At 50.1% G+C, this 23625-nt stretch overlaps 2 protein-coding genes across 2 annotated transcripts; one reads left to right on the plus strand and one right to left on the minus strand.

Moving 5' to 3' along the window:
* Window positions 1-7018: 7018 nt before the first annotated feature.
* On the minus strand, window positions 7019-16618 carry FUT1 (fucosyltransferase 1 (H blood group)). Its single transcript, XM_049787558.1, has 4 exons — window positions 16528-16618; window positions 16322-16450; window positions 11716-11775; window positions 7019-7860 (listed from the first exon to the last, which is right to left on the minus strand). The coding sequence occupies exons 1-4, from the start codon at window positions 16616-16618 to the stop codon at window positions 7019-7021; spliced, it is 1122 nt and encodes a 373-aa protein (XP_049643515.1).
* FGF21 (fibroblast growth factor 21) lies at window positions 16617-18102 on the plus strand. Its single transcript, XM_049787559.1, has 3 exons — window positions 16617-16848; window positions 17108-17211; window positions 17806-18102. The coding sequence occupies exons 1-3, from the start codon at window positions 16617-16619 to the stop codon at window positions 18100-18102; spliced, it is 633 nt and encodes a 210-aa protein (XP_049643516.1).
* The last annotated feature ends 5523 nt before the right edge of the window (window positions 18103-23625 follow it).

Raw genomic sequence — 23625 nt, forward strand, 5'->3', positions numbered from 1 at the left:
GAGGCTCGAGGGGCGTCCGTCCTGTCCCCGGATCCGCGAGGAAGCGAGCGCTAGACGGACAGAAGGAAAGCCTCCCCCCAGACCCGGGAGAGCGCGGTCCCCCCACGATGCACAACAGGCCCCGGGCTGCAATGACAGGTCGATATCTACCCCAACGCTAGGGGGCGCCCGAGAGCCGAGGCCCCAGGCGCGTCCCGGCAGCTGCGGGAAGGACCCCAAACCCGGAGGGTCGTTCTTCCGCTCCCCCACGGCTCCCAGGAAGGCTCTTCGTTGCAGCGACAGCGGGGTCGGGGGCGAGCTTTCGGGAACTTTCTGACTGTCACCTTGATCACCCGCCACCTCCGCCGCCCAGTTTCCCACATGGGGACAGTAGGGTGAAGCCCCAGGGTTTTCTTAGCCCCGCCCACAAGCCCGGCTCTGAAGCCTGATTGGCTCAAAACCAATAAGCTCCGCCCACTACCCTGATGTCACAGAGGCCAGACTTCTTTTCCGACGGCCGCTTTTCCAGCACCTCTGGGATGCTGTTCCCTCGTCTTCTACGCCGACATCCAGAGCCAGGAGCATTCAGATCTTTAACCTTCGGCTTTCTACCTTCCCCGGAAGTCAGGATCTATTCATTCGGGCTTCTGGCCGAATACAGGATACCCTGTACACGTAGCTCTTGGACCTGGAACCCGGTGCGGAGATTGCTCCACTTGGAACTACATTTCCCAGAAGGCTCTGGGGTCTGGATTCCCTACAATGATCCGGCCAGATTGCAAAAACCAGACGCAAAGCTCCATGGGAAATGTAGTTCAAGCTTATTCAACCCAGGGCCGGTGGGGGCGTTTGCCTTGCAAGTAGCAGCTGATCCTGTACGGATGGTGGTTCGAATTCCAGCATCCCATATGGTCCCCACCCCCACCCCCGAGCCTGCCAGGCGTGATTTCTCAGTGCAGAGCCAGGAGGAACCCCTGATCGCTGCCGGGTGTGAACCCCCCACCAAAAAAATTGTTCAACCTCAACCCCATCCCACCTTGATATTGCATTGTTGTGGGTGGCAGATCTGCTGCGCTCGTCCACTTGAGCTCAGTGCTTTCAGCTTCCCACCAGCCCCTAGCACATATGGGCGGTTTCAGGAATAGAACCCAGGGCCTTTTTTTTTTTTTTTTTTTTGGTTTTTGGGCCACACCCGGCGGTGCTCAGGGGTTACTCCTGGCTGTCTGCTCAGAAGTAGCTCCTGGCAGGCACGGGGGACCATATAGGACGCCGGGATTCGAACCAACAACCTTAGGTCCTGAATCAGCTGCTTGCAAGGCAAACACTGCTGTGCTATCTCTCCGGGACCAGAACCCAGGGCCTTTAATTTACAGGACATTCGTTTAGTAGTTGCTGAGACACTCTCCCCCCAGGTTTCTCTTCCACCTTTACTGTTTATTTATTTTTTTTTGGGGGGGTGGGGGGAGTTGTCATACCTGGTGATGCTCAGGGGTTACTCCAGGCTCTGAGCTCAGAAATTGCCCCTGGCAGGCATGCTCAGGGGACCATATGGGATGCTAGGGTTTGAACCACCGTCCATCCAGGATCGACTGCAGGCAAAGCAAACGCTCTATTGTATTAATTAAATTAAAAAGAGTTCTGGGGGCAGGGTGGTGGCGCTAAAGGTAAGGTGCCTGCCTTGCCTGCGCTAGCCTTGGACAGACCGCGGTTCGATCCCCCGGTGTCCCATATGGTCCCCCGAGCCAGGAGCAACTTCTGAGCGCATAGCCAGGAGTAACCCCTGAGCGTTACCGGGTGTGGCCCAAAAAACCAAAAAAAAAAAAAAAAAAAAAAAAGAGTTCTGGATGGCAGTGGATGATGGTGGATCCTTTTTGGACAGGGCCAGGCCAAACGCCTGCATTCCTTCCAGCAGGGGGATGTCTTAGGGTTTAGGATAACAGAGAGGAAATGATCCACAAACAATCAGTAGCAGTCAGAAGACAAACAGCTTTATTAAGGGCCCTAGCCATCATGTGTGGCTTCTAAGCTAAACAGCCTCTCTGCACCCAACCATCTCCCATCTCTCCATCCAGCCACTTTCTCAGGCTCTCCCTCAATCCTTTCCTGAATCTCTCCATCCCACTTTACACCCCTCACGAATCACTGACCTCCTGCATGCAAGGCAAACGTCTACCTCCATGCAATCCCTCAGGCCTCCGACTTTCATTCTTTTATTCTAACATCACTGCTTTATTTTCCTCAATTTAGATTTCAAAACAAAAGTGAATACATTAATTTTGGCATGACGATACTTATTAGGTGGACTCCCTTCACAATGCTCCTTATCTATGTTTGATTATTATAGAGTTACCATTCAATACTTATAGTGTTGTTTTCTATGTTTGTATTGTGCAAGAAATTCTCTTTTAGATCTGCTCTACTCTGCTTTTGGAAAAAAATTTTTTTTTGTTGTTGTGGTTTTTGGGTCACACCCGGCAGTGCTCAGGGGTTACTCCAGGCTCCATACTCAGAAATTGCTCCTGGTAGGCACGGGGGACCATATGGGACTCTGGGATTCGAACTGATGACCTTCTGCATGAAAGGCAAACGCCTTACCTCCATGCTATCTCTCCGACCCCTGGAAAAAAATATTTTATAAATTTGAAGTTATTCATCTAACCAGTCTGGTGACTATTATATCTTGAAGTGCTTTGTGTCGATTCAGCTGAAATTTTTTTTTTTTTTTTGCTCTATTTTGGATCCATTTCATCAGCTTTTTGGTTAAAAAAATTTTTTTGTAAGTATGAGTGAGTTTGGTGGCCATGATTTTGGTGATTTCTGTATTTGTCTTGTTACGTGTCTGTTCATTTTGTTAATTCTTTTTTTTTTTTTTTTTTTTTTTTTTTGTAGTTTTTGGTTCACACCCGGCAATGCTCAGGGGTTTTTTCCTGGCTCCGTGCTCAGAAATTGCTCCTGGCATGCACGGGGGACCATATGGGACGCCGGGATTCGAACCGATGACCTTCTGCATGAAAGGTAAATGCCTTACCTCCATGCTATCTCTCCGGCCCCTGTTCATTTTGTATATTTTGTATGTAGTTCTTTTTTTTTTTTTTTTTCTGGTTTTTGGGCCACACCCGTTTGATACTCAGGGGTTACTCCTGGCTATGCGCTCAGAAGTCGCTCCTGGCTTGGGGGGACCATATGGGACACTGGGATTGAACTGCGGTCCGTCCTACGCTAGCACTTGCAAGGCAGACACCTTACCTCTAGCGCCACCTTCCCGGCCCCTGTAGTTCTTTTTTTTTTTTTTTGGTTTTTGGGCCACACCCTGTGAGGCTCAGGGGTTACTCCTGGCTATGCGCTCAGAAGTTGCTCCTGGCTTCTTGGGGGACCATATGGGACGCCGGGGGATCGAACCGCGGTCCGTCCTAGGTTAGCGCAGGCAAGGCAGGCACCTTACCTCCAGCGCCACCGCCCGGCCCCCCCCTGTAGTTCTTTTAAATTAACTTTCTCTTCCCCGATTTATTCTTTCTTCCTTATGCTTCCCTCTCTCCCCTAGTCCTTAATATTCATTTTTTAGGAATTCCTTCATCTATGCAAATCACCTCCTTCACCCGCAACTACAAGCCTCCTGATTTCGGCCATAGGAAGAAATCCTTGGCTTTTGGGGTTTCTTATCCTGTACCAAGCTGTGACCTGCTTTTCCAGACTCTTCAATTGTCTTTGGTAGGACTTTTCAGAGTTCCAGACCCCTCATTGTTACAGATTGGTATTGGACTCTGTAGAAAATTCACCTTTTGTATTTTTCTTTTTTTCTTTTTTTTTCTTTTTTTTTTTTTTTTTTGGTTTTTGGGCCACACCCGGCGGTGCTCAGGGGTTACTCCTGGCTGTTTGCTCAGAAATAGCTCCTGGCAGGCACGGGGGACCATGTGGGACACCGGGATTCGAACCAACCACCTTGGGTCCTGGATCGGCTGCTTGCAAGGCAAACGCCGCTGTGCTATCTCTCCGGGCCCCTTTAGTATTTTTCTTAGGACTGTAATCCTTTGAATTTATATTGGATACTAGCCTTCTTTTGAATATTGTAATTAATGTTCTTCCCCATTTTTTTTTTTTTTTTGGTTTTTGGGCCACACCCGGTGACGCTCAGGGGTTACTCCTGGCTATGCGCTCAGAAGTTGCTCCTGGCTTGGGGAACCATATGGGACGCCGGGGGATCGAACCGCGGTCTGTCCTAGGCTAGCGCAGGCAAGGCAGGCACCTTACCTCTAGCGCCACCGCCCGGCCCCTCCCCATTTTAATTTTACTTTTAGGAACTGATGTGTTACTTTAAAGTTTTTGCTTTCTTAACTTTAGGTTAGTGGGTTGGATGTACTGTTAATAATTTCCTAAGACGGAGCCAGAGAGATAGCATGGAGGTAAGGTGTTTGCCTTTCATGCAGAAGTACAGTGGTTTGAATCCTGGCATCCCATATGGTCCCCTGTGCCTGCCAGGGGCGATTTCTGAGTATAGAGCTGACGGGTGTGACTCAAAAACAAAAACAAAAAAAAATTTCCTAAGTGATATTTTTATCTGTTCTTATGGTTTTTTGCTTGGGTGTATCATAGGAAAAATATAGTAGATTCAAAAGAAGGTTCTATCCATTTTGGGTGGAGCCTCAAGTTATTTATCTATATTCACGGCCTGAAACATTTTATTTTGATTTGTGACTTAAGCTCCCATCAATGAATAATCGGCCATACTTTGTACATAAATTTTCAGACCTTTCAGATACCTACTGATAAATCATTACAGTTGCCCCTCCCCCTAGTGATCATGGGGGTGTGCCTCCTCCTCCTAAATAGGGGCCTAATTCAGTGCCCCCAAATATGGGCTTCCTGGTCAGCCTGGACATGAATGGAAAATGTGCTTCATCCCGCCTGCTACACAGCCTTTCTAGCATCTCTTCGAAGGATCTCTGCCTCTGGATTACAACTGGGCTTTTTGATTGCCTCAGGAGCTCTCCATCGCCTACTAGATCTTTGATTATTGAATCCAGGATACTCCACTTGATCTTCCAAGGAAGAACTTACTTGGAATTCTTCATCTGGCACATCATAGATCTATCATCTTTGGGGCTTGCAGTTGATTCCTTAATGCATGTTTCTGGTTTTGGACACTATGTTTAGGTTAGAAGTTTTATTTTACTTTTCTCTGTGATGCGCTTATGCAAACAACCGCCCTTTTCTTTTTGCTTAGTTGTTCCTTTTGTGATTATAGAAAATGTCACTTACTTTTGGGTCTTATTATTATTGCTTTACAAAAGAAGGGGGACTTGTTATATATGAAAGCATTTCATTATCTCTGCCTGTTGTCCCACCTACGACCTTCCAGGTGGGGGCGCTGTTGAGAGCCTAATAAACAGTTGGGGAGCGAGGTGCTCAGGGTCTGTTGGGGCAGCTAACGAGCTAGCTCAAGGTTTTTTGGTAGGTGAGAGTAGGCTGACAGGTAGAACTCTGCAACCGACCTTCTTGTCCTTTTACCCTCCTGTCTGTGTGGATGATTTGCCGCAGACAAATATTACCAAGATCTCTTCCCTTCCTGGAGGATAGGGGAATGGGAATTAATTTCTCCTTCTGGGAGATCTTTGAGGACCCATCGATTACCAGTCAAGGAGCAAACTTGACACAGCAACCCTCTACCACTGTGCTTCCTACTCAAAAACGAAGCTCCAGGGACCAGAGAGATAGCACGGAGATGAAGGTAGGACGTTTGCCTTGCATGCAGAAGGACGGTGGTTCGAATCCCAGCATCCCATAGGGTCTCCCAAGCCTGCTAGGAGCGATTTCTGGGCGTAGAGCCAGGAGGAAACCCTGAGCACTGCCGGGTGTGACCAAAAACAAAACAAAAAAGAAGAAGAAGAAGCTCCAACTGCTGGATCTGAGACTGATAATTGCGTGAGATTTGAGTAATTTAGCCTAATGGAATTTCTGCACCGTAGTTCCTCATGCTCTTTCACACACAAGCACGCTGCTCCAAGAAAATCTGGTTGGTGCCATAGATGTTTAAGTCTTCCCTCCTCGCTCCCACCTCTGGGATCTGGAAAAGAAATGGTCCCTGACTCCCTAAGAAGACTAGAAAAGGGATATCCCCCCCCCCCCCCCCCCAGTTCTTTCCTGAATGCATGAAGGGTAAGAATCAAGCTGGCTGGAATAAAGACACTATTTAAACACTTTCATCTGGGCACTCCTGAAACTGAAGCCTGTTGCAAGTCAGCCCTGAAGAGGTTGACTGATGGAGGGATGGAGGATGAGGTCTTTCCCCTCCAGCTCGGAGCACGCGTCTGCCACCCTGCTCAGCCGGTGGTTCTGAGGTGAAGTGGCGGGTAAACAGCTCGCAGTCAGGCTTGTGGAAATATTAGCTTTATTCGGTGGGCAAGACTGAAGTTCAAAGCCTCAGCATCAGTTCCAGCCAAAAGCCCCTCGCCTTCCACAGACCCTTGTTGTTTTTTTTTTTTTTTTTGGAGGGGGGTTTGGGCCACACCCGGCAGTGCTCAGGGGTTACTCCTGGCTGTCTGCTCAGAAATAGCTCCTGGCAGGCACGGGGGACCATATGGGACACCGGGATTCGGACCAACCACCTTTGGTCCTGGATCAGCTGCTTGCAAGGCAAACACCGCTGTGCTATCTCTCCGGGCCCAGACCCTTGTTTTTATCCCCCAGAATCAGGTACCACCCAATGGTGGGATCAGATACCACCCAATGGTGGGAGCAGAATCAGGTACTACCCTAGGGTGGGGGCAGAATGCCGGGTCACACCCTAGGGTAGGGCACAATCACCGATCAGGGTAGGGTCAGTAACATAATAATCCCATAAAAATTTACATACACAACAAAGCCAAAAATCCTTTTCTGGGGCCAGAGCCATACTATGCAACTGGTCCCGATTTGATCCCTGGTGCCCACTATGGTCCCCTGAGCCTGCCAGGAGCCATTTCTGAGCCTAGAGCCAGGAGTAACCCCTGAGTGCCACCGGGTGTGACCCCCCCCCCCAAAAAAAAAAAAACAAAAAGAATTTCTAATGAAGGGAGGACAGGTCAGCGGGGATGCCCACCCATTCAGGCAGGAAGGCCGCCTTGGGCTTAAAGACCTTGAGGAATGGGGAGTCGGGTAGGGTGAAGTTGGCCAGATAAACCGTGTCACCGCCGGTCAAGTAGGCGGCCCAGAAGCCGAAGGTGCCGATGGTCATGATGGTGTGGTTGCACTGGGTGAGCAATGCCAGGTCCGGCCCGGGGGACCCTTCCCGGCCGTCCCCCGCGAACACCACGTCGCCCTGGGATGTGTCAATGTTCTGTCGACACCAGGCCATGTCGTTGCTGGCCACCACGAAGACCGGGTTGGGGTGACGGGCTCGGAACCAGTCTAGGGCCTGCTGCAGGTAGCCCCGATCGGCCACTACACCCCGCCAACGCCGTGGCATCACCCGCACATAGTCCCCGCGGCGCACGTGGACACCCACGAAGGTCTCAGGCCGGCCCCCACGCACCCTCAAGGCCCGGAGCTGTGTCTGGGCCGCCTCCCGCAGGTGGCTATGCAAAGTGAATTCTTGAAGGATCTGTGCCCTGATGTGATGGAAGAAGGTCCAGGAAGAGGTGTAGCCCGAGAACTTGAGCCAAGGCTCCTGCAGGTTCTGGTACTCAGGTGACATCCAGTCGTGCAGCCGCAGGTGGGTCCAGGGCATCTTCTTGTAGGCCTCTGGGTACAGCACGGGCAGGTGGATGCGGAAGATGGGTGCCAGCATCTTGTGCATTTTAGGGGAGATGAAGGCCTGGCGTCCATGCAGCTGAGCCAGGGCGAGCAGGGTGGCATACTGGCCCATCTGGTTCCCCAGGCGACCTAAGGGAATGATGGTCCAAACTCCTGAGCATGTAGTGGAGGGCCCAGGCCCTGAAATGGAGCTGTTGAGGGACCGGCAGATGAGATCCTGGGAGGAGGAGTCCCAAAGTGGGGTGCCCAGGGCCAGCAGCTGGTTCTGCAACCTGGCTAGTTGGCCCCAGAAGATGAAGACGAAGACGATCAGGCCGAAGACCAGGCCCAAGGTCCGAATGCTGATGATATCCATGGGTGAGGGGGCCAGGACAGAGGGTTCAGGTCGAGAAGGGATGAACCGAGGCTCCTAGGAAAGGAGAAAGGAGAGGTTTGGAGCTCAGGGTGTTGGAGAAAAGAAGGACCCTTGGGTTTGGGGGTTCTGAATCTCATGCCCAGCTCTGGAGAGATTCCTAGAAAGGGAGCTGCTTACTTTGCATCTCAAGAATTTCTACTTCAGGGCCCGGAGAGATAGCACAGCGGCGTTTGCCTTGCAAGCAGCCGATCCAGGACCAAAGGTGGTTGGTTCGAATGCCGGTGTCCCATATGGTCCCCCGTGCCTGCCAGGAGCTATTTCTGAGCAGACAGCCAGGAGTAACCCCTGAGCAACGCCGGGTGTGGCCCAAAAACAAAAACAAAAACAAAAACAAAAAGAATTTCTACTTCAAAAACCAAATAAATAAATAAATGGGGGAGGATGGAGAGATAGCATAACGGTAGGGCTTTTGCCTTGCACGCAGCCAATCCAGGACAGATGGTGGTTCGAATCCCGGCATCCCAGATGGTCCCCCATGCCTGCCAGGAGTGATTTCTGAGCACACAGTCAGGAGTCACCCCAAAGCGCCGCCGGGTGTGACCCAAAATCCAAAAAAATAAAATTAAATTAAAATAATAATCTTGCTCTTTTCTGCTGAGCCAGCCTACAGACACCAAGGACTGTAATCTCTCTAGGACCCACACCCGGTAAGATGTCCCCGCCCAATGAAGGTGGGGCCAATTCCTGCCGTGTGATTGGGAACCCAGAGACTTATAAAGAACAGCGGCCATGCTCTCTGCCTCTTTTCTGCTGAGCCAGCCTACAGACACCAAGGACTGTAATCTCTCCAGGACCCACACCCGAAAAGCTCTGCAGCACAGCATACCTTGTAACCCCTGAATTCCATTTCTGCACAATGTAAGAAGCAATCTACAGCCATACCAATGGAGTAATTTTGCAGTACACACCCATATTTACAGAAATCAAGATGGCTCCTCTAATAATCTAAAAATTAGGAAACAGCTAGCTCTTGCCAGGTATAGGGTTTGGGGAGGCCCCATACCGGGGCCCTTATCCCTAGCCTGAGGTATGCTGGGAGGCTTGGCAGGCCCCCAGCAGTCCTTGTCTTTTTCCCTTGACTCCAGGCCTTCCCTGGGTGCCAGCTCAGATGGCCAGAAGTGGGTTCAGGTGGACTCTTAGTGGTCCTCAGGTTCCTTCCCTCCCTCCGTACTCCAGGGGGGAGGTGCATGGGGAAGAGGGCGGACAGACATCTGGCTTCCGGTTTCCTCCTTGATTCTGGAGACCAGCTCTTGCCAGGTATAGAGTTTTTCTCCCCTAGACTTCAGTCCTTCCCTGGGTGCTGGTCTAGGTGGACTCTATAGGGGTCAACAGGCTTCCTCCCTATCTCTCCCTACACTAATGTGAATGCGCTCTAGTTCTAGCACTGATTTATGTTGGGACAGTCAGTGGAAATTTTTTCTCCTTGTTTTCATATTGATAGTATTGTATGCATATATTCTATATATCCATAATATCCATCTTGTATTGTGACCTTGATACTGCCCTACAAAACTCATTTCTAATATTTTACTGCCTCAGTCCCAACCCTTACTTTCCCATCTTCCCATGTAGGTGCAGCTAATGACATAAAGCTCACTACTTAGAGTGATAAGTGCAGTTAGAGAAATAACTACACTGAAAACTATCATAACAATGTGAATGAATGAGGGAAAAAGAAAGCCTGTCTCGAGTACAGGTGTGGGTGGGGTGGGGAGTAGGTAGATCTGGGAAATTGGTAATGAGAATCCTGCACTGGTGAAGCGGGGTTTCTTTACATGACTGTTATCATACAACTACAATTATATTTGTAATCACGGTGTTTAAATAAAGATAATTAAAAAAATAATAATCTCTACTTACCTCGGTGTAGTCTCTGTATCAGGATGACTTGGTTGGGCACAAAGGCACCAGTGCTCAGAGGATCTAAATTCTCAGGGGAGTCAGAGTTGGCCAGGGTGGGGTCAGTGTTGAGAAGTTAGGGGGTCCTGAAGGTGAAGGACAGAAGTGTCATGTCACCCCATCAAAATGGGGAGAAGAAATGAACAGACACTTTGTGAAAGAAGAAAGGCAAATGGCCAAAGGCACATAAAAATATGCTCAACATCATTAATCATCAGGGAGATGCAAATCAAAACTACTATGAGGTACCTCCTCACGCCACTGAGATTGGCACACATCATAAAGAAGGAAAACAAGGGGCCGGGCGGTGGCGCTGGAGGTAAGGTGCCTGCCTTGCCTGCGCTAGCCTAGGACGGACCGAGGTTCGATCCCCCGGCATCCCATATGGTCCCCCAAGAAGCCAGGAGCAACTTCTGAGTGCATAGCCAGGAGTAACCCCTGAGCCTCACAGGGTGTGGCCCAAAAACCAAAAAAAAAAAAAAAAAAGAAGGAAAACAAGCAGTGCTGGCAGGGATATGGAGAGAAAGGAACTCTTTTTCACTGATGGTGGGAATGCCGTCTAGTCCAACCTTTATGGAAAGCCATATGGAGATTCCTTCACAAACTGGAAATTGAGCTCCCATATGATCCAGCTATACCACTTCTAGAAATATACCCAAGGAACACAAAAATACAATACAAAAATCCCTTCCTTACACCTATATTCATTGCAGAGCTATTTACAATAGCCAGACTGGAAACAATCAAGATGCCCTTCAACAGATGAGTGGCTAAAGAAACCGTGGAACATATACACAATGGAATACTATGCAGCCATCAGGAGAGATGAAGTCATGAAATTTTCCTATACATGGATGTACGTGGAATCTATTGTGCTGAGTGAAGTAAGTCAGAGGGAGAGAGAAAGACGCAGAATGGTTTCACTCATCTATGGGTTTTAAGAAAAATGAAAGACATTTTTAACAGTATCTCAGAGACAAGAGAGATGAGGACTGGTAGGTGCAGCTCATGACATGAAGCTCACCACATAGAGTGATGAGTGCAGATAGATAAATAACTACACTGAAAACTATCATAACAATATGAATGAATGAGGGAAGTAGAAAGCCTGTCTCGAGTACAGGTGTGAGTGGGGTGGGGAGGAGGGAGATCTGGGAAACTGGTGGTGGGAATGTTGCACTGGTGAAGGGGGGTGTTCTTTACATAACTGTAATCATACAACTATAATCATATTTGTAATCACAGTGTTTAAATAAAGATAATTTAAAAAAAAAAAAGAAGTGTCATGCCAGGGGACCGGAGAGATAGCACAGCGGTAAGGCGTTTGCCTTAGATGCAGAAGGACAGTGGTTTGAATCCCGGCATCCATCCCATGTGGTCCCCAGAGCCTGCCAGGAGTGATTTCTGAGCATAGATCCAGGGGGAACCCCTGAGTGCTGCCAGGTGTGACCCCAAAAAACAAAAGACAAAAAACAGAAGTGTCATGCCAGATATTTCCCAAGGCTGACACACACAGTTAGGTCCCTGGAAACTGGGGAGTCCAGGCTAATGCACCCCCTTCCTCTCCCCTCTTTTTGCCCTGATTGACTGCTGGGAGTTTGGGGAGGGAAGAGGTGATTGGGTGTGGCCCCCAGAAAGTGTCTCTGCCTTTGTTTTCCTGGACTAGATGGATGAGTCATTTGTCTGCAACCCACCCCTTATCTGGCTGCTCCCATGCCCCGGGGTGAGAGCTAATTCTTTCCCACACCCAAAATCTGGGTTCCCACCCTGTACCCACTTGTTAGTCAAGTTTGTGCACTCCCATGTCAGACTGGGTTACTGACATCCCCCAGAGCTCAGAACCCCTTTCTGTGATAACCCAACAGGTTTGCCCCTTGTTGGTACTGGAGGGTGGGTGGCAGGTGGGACCTCCTCCCTCCCAAGGAGGGCCTCAGCCTAAAATGGGCCACTGGCTCCTCTCCCGAGTCCCCCCGAAATAACCTCCATTCTGTCCCTGTCCTCCAGCTGGGAGGAATTCTAAGTTGGTGTCACTTGGAGAACGTATCTTCCCTGGTCTTTCTTGGACCTGAGCCCTTTTTCCCCCCGCTCCCAGGACAGACCTGCCCCAGCTTATTCCCCCAAACTCCCTGCACCTTGACTGAGCAATGATAGGACAGGGTGTGAGGGCTGGGCCTGCTTACTGAGGTGTCCTGGCAAGTTTAGGGCTTGTTCTTTTCAAGAGCTGAATTTCGTTTTGTTAGTTTTGAGCCCTGGCAGTGCTCAAGGGTTACTCCTGACTCCGCACTCCAGAATCACACCTGTGGGAATTGGGGGACCCTTTGAGATGTCGAGGATCAAATCTGGGTCAGTCACGTACATGAGGAGGATCCTTCCTTGCTATTCCCTTCCTCTGGCTGCCCCAGACACACTATTGATGTAGCTGAATACCTCCTGATAGTCAATTATTATTTATTTTTTTAATTTTTAATTTTTGTGTGTTTCTTTTATTTGGGTGGGGGGACAGCCACATTGAGGTATGCCCAGGACTTACTCCTGAGGGATTCTGGTAGCCAGATGGGGATGTCAAGATGGAAGCTATTTTGAACTGCCAGGCTTCCAGCTCTTGAAGGATCTCTTTCCTTCCTGAGAGCCAGGATGCCATGCCAAAAGCCTTTTTTAACCAGACCTAGGAGGAGTTTGGGAGCTTGGGTCACCCTAGCACCCTTCCACCTCCTTCCTCTGGAACTCCAGAGCTACCCCTGGGCCACACACCTGGGGAACCAGTGAGGTGGGTCCCAACGAGGAACTTAAAGGTTACCCCAGGCTTTCATTATTTCCCACCCAGATCCGGAGGGAGGGTTTGGGTGAGGGCTTTGAACTTCAGGGCTTTCAGCTCTTGAAGAATCTCTTTCCTTCCTGGGAGCTGGGAGTGTTTGTCAACATAGGGAATGGCAGCACAAGAGGTGCTGGCTTCAGGAAGTCGCAGGCAACCTTCCTTACTCCCCTGTCCACAAATAGACACATATTTGGATATCATTGGGTTTAATCTGTTTGTCATATTCAGAACACTGCCCAGAAGCTCACTTTATTCCTTTACTCCCTTGCTCCCATCTCCTATTACCCCACATTTAATCATTTTTACCCTCAGTTCTTGGAGCCCCATGAAGCACATTATTATCCTCACCCAAGCTAGTGGTCAACCAGCTACCAAAATGAGAAAATAGACTCTCAGGCTGAGAAGAAACCAGTACTCTGTTCCTACTTATTTACTCTCAGCAGCCTCCTGTCCTTCTCCTTCCTTCACTGTGTAACTGTGGTTGCTACCATACTAGATTTCTGATTAGTTCCCACTCAAAGGCATTTCCCCATATAGAACTGCTGGGAGTTATTTTGCAGACTCCAGAAGGCCAAATCACAGAGCTCCCCAAAGGCACCAATAATACATTGTGGCCTTGTTCTTCTTTTGCATAGGCGCATTAAAATGGTAAAATACTATATATGCAAAACAAGTTCTTATCTAACAGAGATAGGAACACAAATGTTGGAATGCAGTTAGGCCTTATACCCTGAATACTGGCATAATGACTTGGCTCAGGCCTCCCATGAATGGGCATTGCCCATACACCCCTGAACCATTGACCATCTATGGAAACAACCACAATTGTCTACATCACCAGGCGGCAAACCTCTACCAGGGGAGACCCTGCCACTACCCTGCCATTGACTTTACTCCTAGGAGTGTTCACTTGACACCCAGATGATTCAACGACAGCAGCAACTTGCTTGCAGGGCAGGAAGCTCCGCATCTGATGGTGAAGTGAAACTGGAGGACGCTCCACATCCTGACTTCGATGAAACACAGAAACCACACAGAAACCAGAATCCTTCTGGCACAGAAACCAGAATCTTCAATGACAGAAACCGGATAACAACAGCTAATGTAAAAGAAAATTCCCCGGGCCCGGAGAGATAGCACAGCGGTGTTTGCCTTGCAAGCAGCCAATCCAGAACCTAAGGTGGTTGGTTCGAATCCCGGTGTCCCATATGGTCCCCCGTGCCTGCCAGGAGCGATTTCTGAGCAGACAGCCAGGAATAACCCCTGAGCAATGCCGGGTGTGGCCCAAAAACCAAAAAAAAAAAAAAAAAAAAAAAAAAGAAAATTCCCCGTGACCACAGAGAATGAATCGGGGGTTGGACAACCTAGTATGCCTGGTGCCCAGTCGGTCTTATCTTCAGGGATAAGGTCTCTTTGTACTTAGGACAAGGCTTTTTTTTTTTTTTCCATTTTATCCATATTATGCTGGGCCTATGCAAACAACAATTGGCACTCTCACACCGTAATTGCTGTATTTTTTTTTAACTTTTATCCTTTTTTTTTTTTAAAGAAGTTTATTGGGCTGGAAAAATAGTCAAGTGGTGAGGACACTTGCCTTGCCTGTGGCAGACCCTGGTTCGATCCCCAGCATCCCATATGGTCCCCTGAGCACCACCAGGAGTAATTCCTGAGCTCAGAGCCAGAATAACTCCTAAGCTCTTCCAGGTATAGCCAAAAAACAAAAACAAAAACAAAGAATTTACTAAACTTTCTGCTGGTGCTTCAATGAATTCATTGTGAGTCAATAGTTTTCTTTAGGGGAGTCACACCCGGCAACGCTCAGGGGTTACTCCTGGTTCTATGCTCAGAAATTGCTCCTGGCAGGCTTGGGGAACCATATGGGATGCCAGCGTCTTTTTGCATGCAAGACAAACTCTTTACCTTCATGCTATCTCTCCGGCCCCAAGTCAATAGTTTTCAAAAATATTCTTTCTTTTCTCTTCATTCCCTAGTTTTTCTTTAAATTTGTTTGTTTGTTTTTTTGTTTGTTTGTTTGTTTTTGGGCCACACCCGGTGGCTCTTAGGGTTTACTCCTGGCTATCTGCTCAAAAATAGCTCCTGGTAGGCACAGGGGACCATATGGAACGCCAGGATTCGAACCAACCACTTTAAGTCCTGGATCAGCTGCTTGCAAGGCAAACACCACTGTGCTATCTCTCCTGCCCCTCTTTCAATTTTCTATTGTTTTTTTAAAACATGTTGCTTTTGGTCTTCCTAAAAATGTATTTTTATCAGTTATGTCAACTATGTAATGCTTTGTCTTTAAATAAATTAATTTAAAAAAAGATGGAAGCTGTGTCCTCCTGTGTATGCTGTTCTCTCTCTCTCTCTCTCTCTCTCTCCCCCCCCCCCTGGTTTTTGGGCCACACCTAGTGGTGCTCAGGGGTTACTCCTGATTCTGCACTCAGAAATTGCTCCTGGCGGGTTCGGGAACCATATGGAATGCCGAGGATCGAACCCGGGTCAGTCCTGGGTTGGCTGTGTGCAAGGCAATCGCCCTACCATTGTGCTATCTCTCTGGCCCCTCTCTTTCTCCCTGGCTTGTTCACTCGCTCCAGCCCCTTCTATTTTTTTTTTTGGTTTTTGGGCCACACCCGGCGGTGCTCAGGGGTTCCTCCTGGCTGTCTGCTCAGAAATAGCTCCTGGCAGGCACGGGGGACCCTATGGGACACCGGGATTCGAACCAACCACCTTCGGTCCTGGATCGGCTGCTTGCAAGGCAAACGCCGCTGTGCTATCTCTCCGGGCCCTATTTTTTAGTTTTTGGGCCACACTCAGTGGTGCTCTGAGGTTACTCCTGGCTCTGCACTCAAAAATCACTCCTGGCAGGCTTGGGGGACCCTCTGGGATGCTGGGGATTGAACCTGAGTCAGCCACATGCAAGGCAAACGCCACCCAACTCTACTATCATTCTGACCACCCCCATCTTCTATTTTTAAAATCCCACTCAAAAGGTGCTCGGGTGCTGCTCCCAGAACAGTGCTCCGAAGTCACTCCCTACACATCTCTAGCACTCTGTGGGGTCAGGTATGAACCCCAGGCCTCTAGCCTTCGGGCTCGCTCGGCCTGAATCAAGGACTTTTATCCCTGAATAGGAATTGGTGGTAAGACACCGCCACCACCACCACCCCAAAAAGGGAGAATTCAGGAAGGACTCAGAAATGATCTGTTCAGCGGGGGACGCATTTGCCCCCTAGGTATGACCTGGGTTGGATCCCCAGTACCCCCACATGGTTTCCAGAACCCACCAGGAGGAAGCCTTGGTGTGGGCCCCGAACACAACCAAGCAAACACAAAGATGGGCTCTGTCAGTCTGGAAGGGAGCCACAGCACCCCCAAAACCTAAACTCAGACCCAGGAACCAGCCCCCAGACCTTGCCCTCGCTTCCTCCACCCTGGCAGGTCCCCAGCAGGCTGGACCCCCGTTGCATCACCGTCTGGCTGACCCGGCCACAGCCACGGTGGAATCGCCTTCTCTGCCAACTGGGTCAGATGGCACAGGTCGGCCGGGGAGGTGACGGGCGGGTCCCACAGATATAAACTGGGGCGTCGGGCATCTCCCTGGAGGCCAGCACCTGTCAGCCAGCGTCCAGGGAGGCTCCAGGACTGCAGGACCCTCTCTCTGCTCCCCCAGGCCCAGCTGTGCACAGACCCCGGGACCCCTCTCTCTGCCTCGGTGCATCCCAATCCACCCGGCTCTGCACGACCCTCAGCTTGAACTCGGCACCCGAAGAGCTCTTCATGGTCGGAGGCCAGGCGGGCTGGGCGCGGTGGGGTCACTGGGTGGCCCTGTTGCTGGGCCTACTGGGCACCTGCGGGGCGCGCCCCCTGCCCGACTCCAGCCCCCTGCTGCAATTTGGGGGCCAAGTGCGCCAGCGGTACCTGTACACGGATGATGCTCAGAGGACAGAGACACACCTGGAGATCCGTGCTGATGGCTCCGTGGGGGGTGCGGCCAGCCGGACCCCAGAAAGTAAGTGTGCGCTTGGCCCTGTCTGAGGGAGGAGGCTGGGGGGCTGAATCATGGATCTCGGGGCTGAGGGAAGAGATTTTGGGTTACTGGATCCTGCATCTGAGGGAGGAGATTGGAGGCTGGAAGCCAGGTCTGAGAGAGGGGGCTAGGACCCCAATTCTCCATCTGAAGGAGGAGGCTGGGGACTGGACTCTTGGGCTATGGATGGCCTCTCTGTAGGGGTCCTGGTCACTAATCCCCTCTGCCCCCCCCCCCCCAGGTCTCTTGGAGCTCAAGGCCCTGAAGCCAGGTGTGATTCGAATATTGGGTATCAGGACATCCCGCTTCCTGTGCCAGAGGCCAGATGGGGCCCTGTACGGATCGGTGAGTAATGGGGACATCCCACTTCCTGCTTTCTCTGTCTGGCCCAGCCCAGGCTTGGGTCTGCCCTGGGTCACCCTGATCTTGGCTCACAGCTAGGGTCTGCGAGAGAAACTGGGGTTCAGGTCCTAATTCAGGGGTCTCAGGCCTGGAAATGGTCCTTGTCTGTTTGGGGTCTCACCCGGTAGTTCTCAGGGCTGGTTCATGATTCTGGGCTCAGGGATCACTGCTGGAGAGACTTAGGGACCCTGTGGGGTGCTGGGGATCAAACCCGAGTCAGCTATGTACAAGACAAGGTACTACCCATGTATTGTCTCTTGGCCCATCCTGAGATTTTTGTCACCTGGTGGCCCCACACTAGCTTCTCCGGGCCTGGGGAGTACCCCAAGTCGTACCTGGACAACTTGACCAGCTGAGATGTTAGACTCCTCCTGATTACAGTGCTCCTCTCTGAGTAGTGAACACAGAAGGAGAAGCCTGCTTTAGGCATGCACCCAGAATCTTTGTTTCTGGTGGGGCCTGGCCCCTGGATCTGAGGGAGGAGACTAGCCCAGAGTCTGATCTCCCTGTCTCTGATCTCTGCTCCTGTCCCCTCAGCTCCACTTCGATGCCCAGGCCTGCAGCTTCCGTGAGCTGCTTCTCCAGGACGGATACAACATTTACCGGTCGGAGGCCTGGGGCCTTCCACTCCGCCTGCTGCCATCCCCCAGCTCCCCGGGATCCCCGGAACCAGCCTGGCAGGGTGCTGCCCGCTTCCTGCCGCTGCCAGGCCTGCCGTCAGCTTCCCTGGAGTCCCCCGAAACCCTAGGCCCTGCACCCCCAAATGTGGGCTCCTCGGATCCCCTGAGCATGGTGGGGTCTCCTCAGGGCCAAAGCCCCAGCTATACGTCCTGAGCACAGGCGCTTTTGGGCTCTGGGATGTGGGATTATTTATTGCTTATTTATCTTATTTATTTTATTATTTTTTCTTACTGGAGATAATAAAGTGTCAGATGAAAGATCTGTGTGTGTCTGAGTCAGGAGGTGTCTTCTGCTTTCACTCCCCTCGTGAACTCTGAACCCCCAAACCCCCATCATGGAAAGCCTGTGGGAAGGGCCTGGCCAGGCCTTACTGTGCCTCTCAGATCTGTATTGGGGGACTCTCAACCATTGAGTTCTATACTAGCTCTCCCCACTCACCAGACTCAACTTGTTCCCTTCTCTCCTCATGTAAGCGTTATGGAACCTCTTTCCTAGGGGTACCCCAAGAGCACAGGAACTTAAAAAAAAAGTAACACATGGGGCCCAGAGCCATAGCATAACAGGGAGGGCATTTTATCTCACACACAGCAAATCCAGGTTTGATATCTGGTATCCCATATGCTCCCCGGAGCCTGCCAGGAGTGATTTCTGAGCGCAGAGCGAGGAGTAACCCCCTGAGCATTGCTCGGTGTGACCCACACACACATAAACATTTTTAAAACTTTTTTTGGTTTTAGGGGCCTAGACTCTTGGTGGTACTACCTTGAGATCTACGCCTGGCTCTGTGTTCAGGAGTCATGCCTGGTGGTGCCCAAGTGATTTGATGTGTTTGCCAAATTAGCTGCATAAAAGGAAACAGCCTGAACCCCAAATTATCCAGCCCGAAGACTGTGGACCATATGGCAGCCCCTGGAAAGGCGTTTGGAGCCCCTCTCCCACCGCCATCCCGGGGCCTTACGTGGCAGTGCAGTGCTCAGGGGACTCTGCAGATCAGAAGGATTGAGCTCAGCTGAATCCCTGCCGGCTTCGATATGGCTCTGCCCTGCAGCAACCTTAATTTTTGCTTTTGGTCCACACCCAGCAACGCGCAGGGGTGACTCCTGGCTCTGTGTTCAGAATCACTCCTGGCGGTGCTTGGGGGACCCTATGGGGTGCCAAGATCGAACCCAGGTCAGCTGCATGCAAAGCAAATGCCCTCCCCACTGTGCGATAGCTCCAGTGGCATGAAAATCTTGCTTGTCCTTTTCTTCCTGGGAACTTGAGCTGTCTGTCGCCTTCCTGTTGGACTTCCCTTTATGCCCTTCACAAATTGCCATGGGAGTGGTTTGGTGGTTTGGTACTGTCAGGTTTGCCCCAGACCTGCAGGGCGTTGATTTTAGGATCCCTTCAGCCCCAGCAGACTACCTCTGCACATGAAGGATAGAATCTCCAATTCCCCCGTCTTGAGCAAGGGGTGACCCTGGGTATTGTCGTTTGCAGGAAATGGAAAGTCTGTCCTAGGCCAGTTAGCATTGTTTATCCAAGTGGGAGAGAATTTCAGGAGGATTTGAAAGAAGGAACAAGGAAGCAAGACAGTTTATCTAGGAAAGATAAGAAGGGAGAGAGAGGGGCTGGAGAGATAGCACGGAGGTAGGGCGCTTGCCTTGCATGCAGAAGGGCAGTGGTTCGAATCCTGCATCCCATATGGTCCCCCAAGCCTGCCAGGAGCGATTTCTGAATGTAGAGCCAGGAGTAACCCCTGAATGATGCTGGGTGTGACCCAAAAACAAACAAACAAAAAAAGCAATTTTGGGGTGGGGGTGGGAGGAAGGAAAACTGGGGATATTGGTGGCAGAAATGTGCCCTGGTGAAGAGATGGGTTGGAAGATTGTGTGACTGAAACTTAGTCAACAACAAATTGATGAGAGAGAGAGAGAGTGATAGCACAGCAGTAAGGGCAATTGCCTTGCATGAGGTCCATCTGGGTTTGATCCCCAGCGTCCCATATGCTCCCCAGTCTTCCAGGAGTGATTTCTGAGCACAGAGCCAGGAGCAACACCTGGTGTAACTCAAAAACCAAAACAAAACAAACAAATAAACAAACAAACAAAATAGAATCTTAACTCGGGACTTTCAGGTCCCTTGCCTTTCTTTCCCTCAAGGAAGAATTTCCAGAGTAGAAATTTTTTGTAGGGGCCGGAGAGATAGCATGGAGGTAAGGTATTTGCCTTTCATGCAGGAGGTCATCGGTTCGAATCCCAGTGTCCCATATGGTCCCCCGTGCCTGCCAGGAGCAATTTCTGAGCCTGGAGCCAGGAATAACTCCTGAGCACTGCCGGGTGTGACCCAAAAACCACAAAAAAAAAAAAAAAAAAAAAAGAAATTTTTTGTAAAGTATAACAAGGTTATTGGGGAAAAGAAAGGGAGGGTGAGGAGTCATAGATTTTGTTTTATTTATTTAATTTATTTATTGCCATAATGGTGGTACTCAGAGATCATTCCTGGCTGGCTCAGAAGACCATATGGGGTGCTGGCAATCAAACTTAGGAAGTCCAGACAAAACAAGTGCCCTCTACACTGTACTATTTCTCTAACTCCTAGATAGGCATTTTTTGTTGTTGGGTTTTGTTTGTTTGGTTTTTTGTTTGGTTTTTGTTTTGGTTTTTGAGCCACACCTGGTGTTACTTCTGGCTCTGTGCTTAAAAATCACTCCTGGCTCGGAGGACTATACGGGACACCGGGGGATTGAACCCAGGTCCGTCCTGGGACAGCCATGTGCAAGGCAAATGCCTTATTGCTGCACTACCACTCCGACCCTGTTTATTATTTTTGTCGGTGGTGTTCAGGGGTTCCTCCTGCCTCTGCTCTCAAAGATTATTCCTGGCGGTGCTCAGGGGACCCTATAGGATGCCGTGGATCGAACCCAGATTGGCTGGGTGCAAGGCAAAAAGCCTTTGCCCCACTGCACAATCACTCCAGAACTGCTTGTTTTCTTTGATTAACAATTTTTGAGGAATTATTTTATTGTGTGTAGTTTATTTTTTTATTTTGGTTTTTGGGCCACACCTGGCAGTACTCAGGGGTTACTCCTGGCTCTGAGCTCAGAAATTGCCCCTGGCAGGCTCAGGGGACCAGATGGGATGCGGGGGATAGAACCTGGGTCGACCTTGTGCAAGATCAACCTCCCTGCTGTACTATCGCTCTCTCTCATCAAGTTATTGACTGAGTTACAGTCACACAATCTTCCAACCCATCTCTTCACCAGGGCACATTTCTGCCACCAAGATCCCCAGTTTTCCTTTTCCCACCTTCACCCCAAAATTGCCTATAGGGGCTGGAGAGATAGCACAGCGGTGTTTGCCTTGCAAGCAGCCAATCCAGACCTAAGGTGGTTGGTTCGAATCCTGGCGTCCCATATGGTCCCCCATGTCTACCAGAAGCTATTTCTGAGCAGATAGCCAGGAGTAACCCCTGAGCACTGCCGGGTGTGGCCCCAAAACAAAACAAACAAACAAGCAAACAAAATTGCCTCTATAGCAAATGCAAGGCAAATGCCTTACTGCTGTGCTATCTCTCCGGCCCCTGTGTGTGTAGTTTGTTTAGTTTCATTTATTTGTGTTATTGTTGGTTTGGGGACCATACCTGGCTCTGCTCAGGGCTTATCCTCCTGGTTTGGTGCTCAGACCACACTCTTGACAGAGGGTCATATAGGATGGCAGGGATTCGAACCCAGGTCAGCCCTGTGCAAAGTCAGCTCCCTGCCTTACCCTCTTGGGTCACTTTAATCCATACCTTTAGGGTCAGAGCAGTGGTGGGCAACCTTTTTATTCAACTGAGCCAAATCTCGCCAAAACCACGATTGAAATTTATTTTGAGAGCCACACAGAGTGCGCACTGACAGAGGCTAGGAGCAGAGTCCTGACTCCTGGAGCGGCCGCCCGGCACACTGAAGAGCCAAATTCAAAGTGGAAAGAGCCACATGTGGCTCTCCAGCCGCAGGTTGCCGACCACTGGACCAGAGCAATAGCACAGCGGTAGGGTGTTTGGCTTGCACACGGCGATCCACGATGAACCTGGGTTTGATCCCAGGCATCCTATCTGGTCCCCGGAACCTGTCAGGAGTGATTTCTGAGCGCAGAGCCAGGAGTAACTCCTGAGCGTTGCCACCAGATGTGACCCCAAAACAAAAACAAACAAAGAAAATCCATACCTTTAGGTCTGAGTTTTGATCTGAACTCAATGTCATTTAGGTATAAGGTCCAACAACAGTCCGGTGGGTTGTGGAACAGATCAGACGGATAATGAGGAAATCCTGGCACCAGCAGACTGAAATGTTTGGTTTGGGGAATGATTAATTTCTAATGAACCAACTTTCCCGACCATTCCCTGATAAAAATCTGTTGTTAAAAATAGTAATTTGAAAAATGTTCCAATTTTCAAAAGCCCAAGCACTGGAGCATAGGTCACTGATTTGATTAGGAAGCTTCAAGAGTTTAGCACCTCTGGAGATTCTTAAAGTTCTTAGGAGCTTTGGGACAGAAGAAAAAGCAACAGTTCAAAATAAAAGGCGAAGAGATAGTGCAGCGGTAGGGCATTTGCCTTGCATGCAGCTGACCTGGGACAGACCCAGGTTCGGTCCCCGGCATCCCATCGGGTCCCCCGTGCCTGCCAGGAGCAATTTCTGAGTGCAGAACCAGAAGGAACCCCTGAGCACTGCCAAGTATAGCCCCAAAACAAATAAAAAGCAAACAAAATTTGGGGGGTTTTGGGCCACCCCTGGCAGCAATTCAGGGGTTACTCCTGGCTCTTCATTTAGGGATCACTCCTAGCAGTGTTCGGGAGATCCTATGGAATGTTGAGAATCAAACCCGACTCCACCGCAGGCAAGACAAATGCCCTCTTCACTATATTAGCACTCTGCTGCCCCCCCTCCAAAAGAAACGCAATTTTGATTGTGTTGGCAATAGCATAGTGAAGAGGGTGTTTGCCTTGCATGTGGCTGACCTGGGTTAGATCCCTGGCATCCCATAAGGTCGATCCCTGATCAGTGCTAAGAGTGATTCCTGAGAGCAGAGCCAGGAATAAACCCTGAACATCACCAATGTGGCCCAAAAATGAAGAGAGAGAGAGAGAGAGAGAGAGAGAGAGAGAGAGAGAGAGAGAGAGAGAGAGAGAGAGAGAGAGAGAGAGAGAGAGAGAGAGAGAGAGAGAGAAGTGGGAGACATATGCTGTGGGGGATATACGTTGTGGCTGGCAACATGCATTGCCCCGGATTAATCTTCATTTTTGTTTTTTGTTTTGGGGCCACACCTAGTGGCACTCAGGGTTACTCCTGGTGATGCTCTGGGACCCTATGGGATGCCGGGTATCAAACCCGGGTCAGCTGCGTGCAAGGCAAACACTCTTCCACCATGCTATCACTCTAGCTCTCTTGTAGTCAGTTTTCTTAAAAAACTGTCTTGCTTCACCAGTTTGCTTCCTTCTGATTAATGTTTTCTTGCGAAGAAAAGAAGACAGACCTGAAATGCCTGTACCAAGCTGAGGACTAACTCCCCGTTAGGCAAAGAGCAGTTCTCGCTCCAGCTTCAGTCTGGGGCTCCACAAAAGTCCTGTAGCAGAAATCTCCCATGCCGTGTACAACAAGTGGACTTGGGAGCAATTTGATGGCAGCCCCATGGGGCTGGTGGGACTTGAATG

Source organism: Suncus etruscus, chromosome 14 (genome assembly GCF_024139225.1).
Source record: "Suncus etruscus isolate mSunEtr1 chromosome 14, mSunEtr1.pri.cur, whole genome shotgun sequence".
NCBI classification, from domain to species: domain Eukaryota; kingdom Metazoa; phylum Chordata; class Mammalia; order Eulipotyphla; family Soricidae; genus Suncus; species Suncus etruscus.

Bases quoted from the DNA above. Each gene is read 5' to 3' on its own strand.
- FGF21 (XM_049787559.1), top strand. From the start codon at position 16,617: ATGGTCGGAGGCCAGGCGGGCTGGGCGCGGTGGGGTCACTGGGTGGCC. The intron at 16,849-17,107 runs GTAAGTGTGCGC...CCCCCCCCCCAG, and splicing joins GGCCAGCCGGACCCCAGAAA to GTCTCTTGGAGCTCAAGGCC. The intron at 17,212-17,805 runs GTGAGTAATGGG...CTGTCCCCTCAG, and splicing joins ATGGGGCCCTGTACGGATCG to CTCCACTTCGATGCCCAGGC.
- FUT1 (XM_049787558.1), bottom strand. From the start codon at position 16,618: ATGAAGAGCTCTTCGGGTGCCGAGTTCAAGCTGAGGGTCGTGCAGAGC. The intron at 11,776-16,321 runs GTCAGCCAGACG...GTGGGAACCCAG, and splicing joins TCCACCGTGGCTGTGGCCGG to ATTTTGGGTGTGGGAAAGAA. The intron at 7,861-11,715 runs GTGGGTTGCAGA...CTACATGCTCAG, and splicing joins TGGGAGCAGCCAGATAAGGG to GAGTTTGGACCATCATTCCC.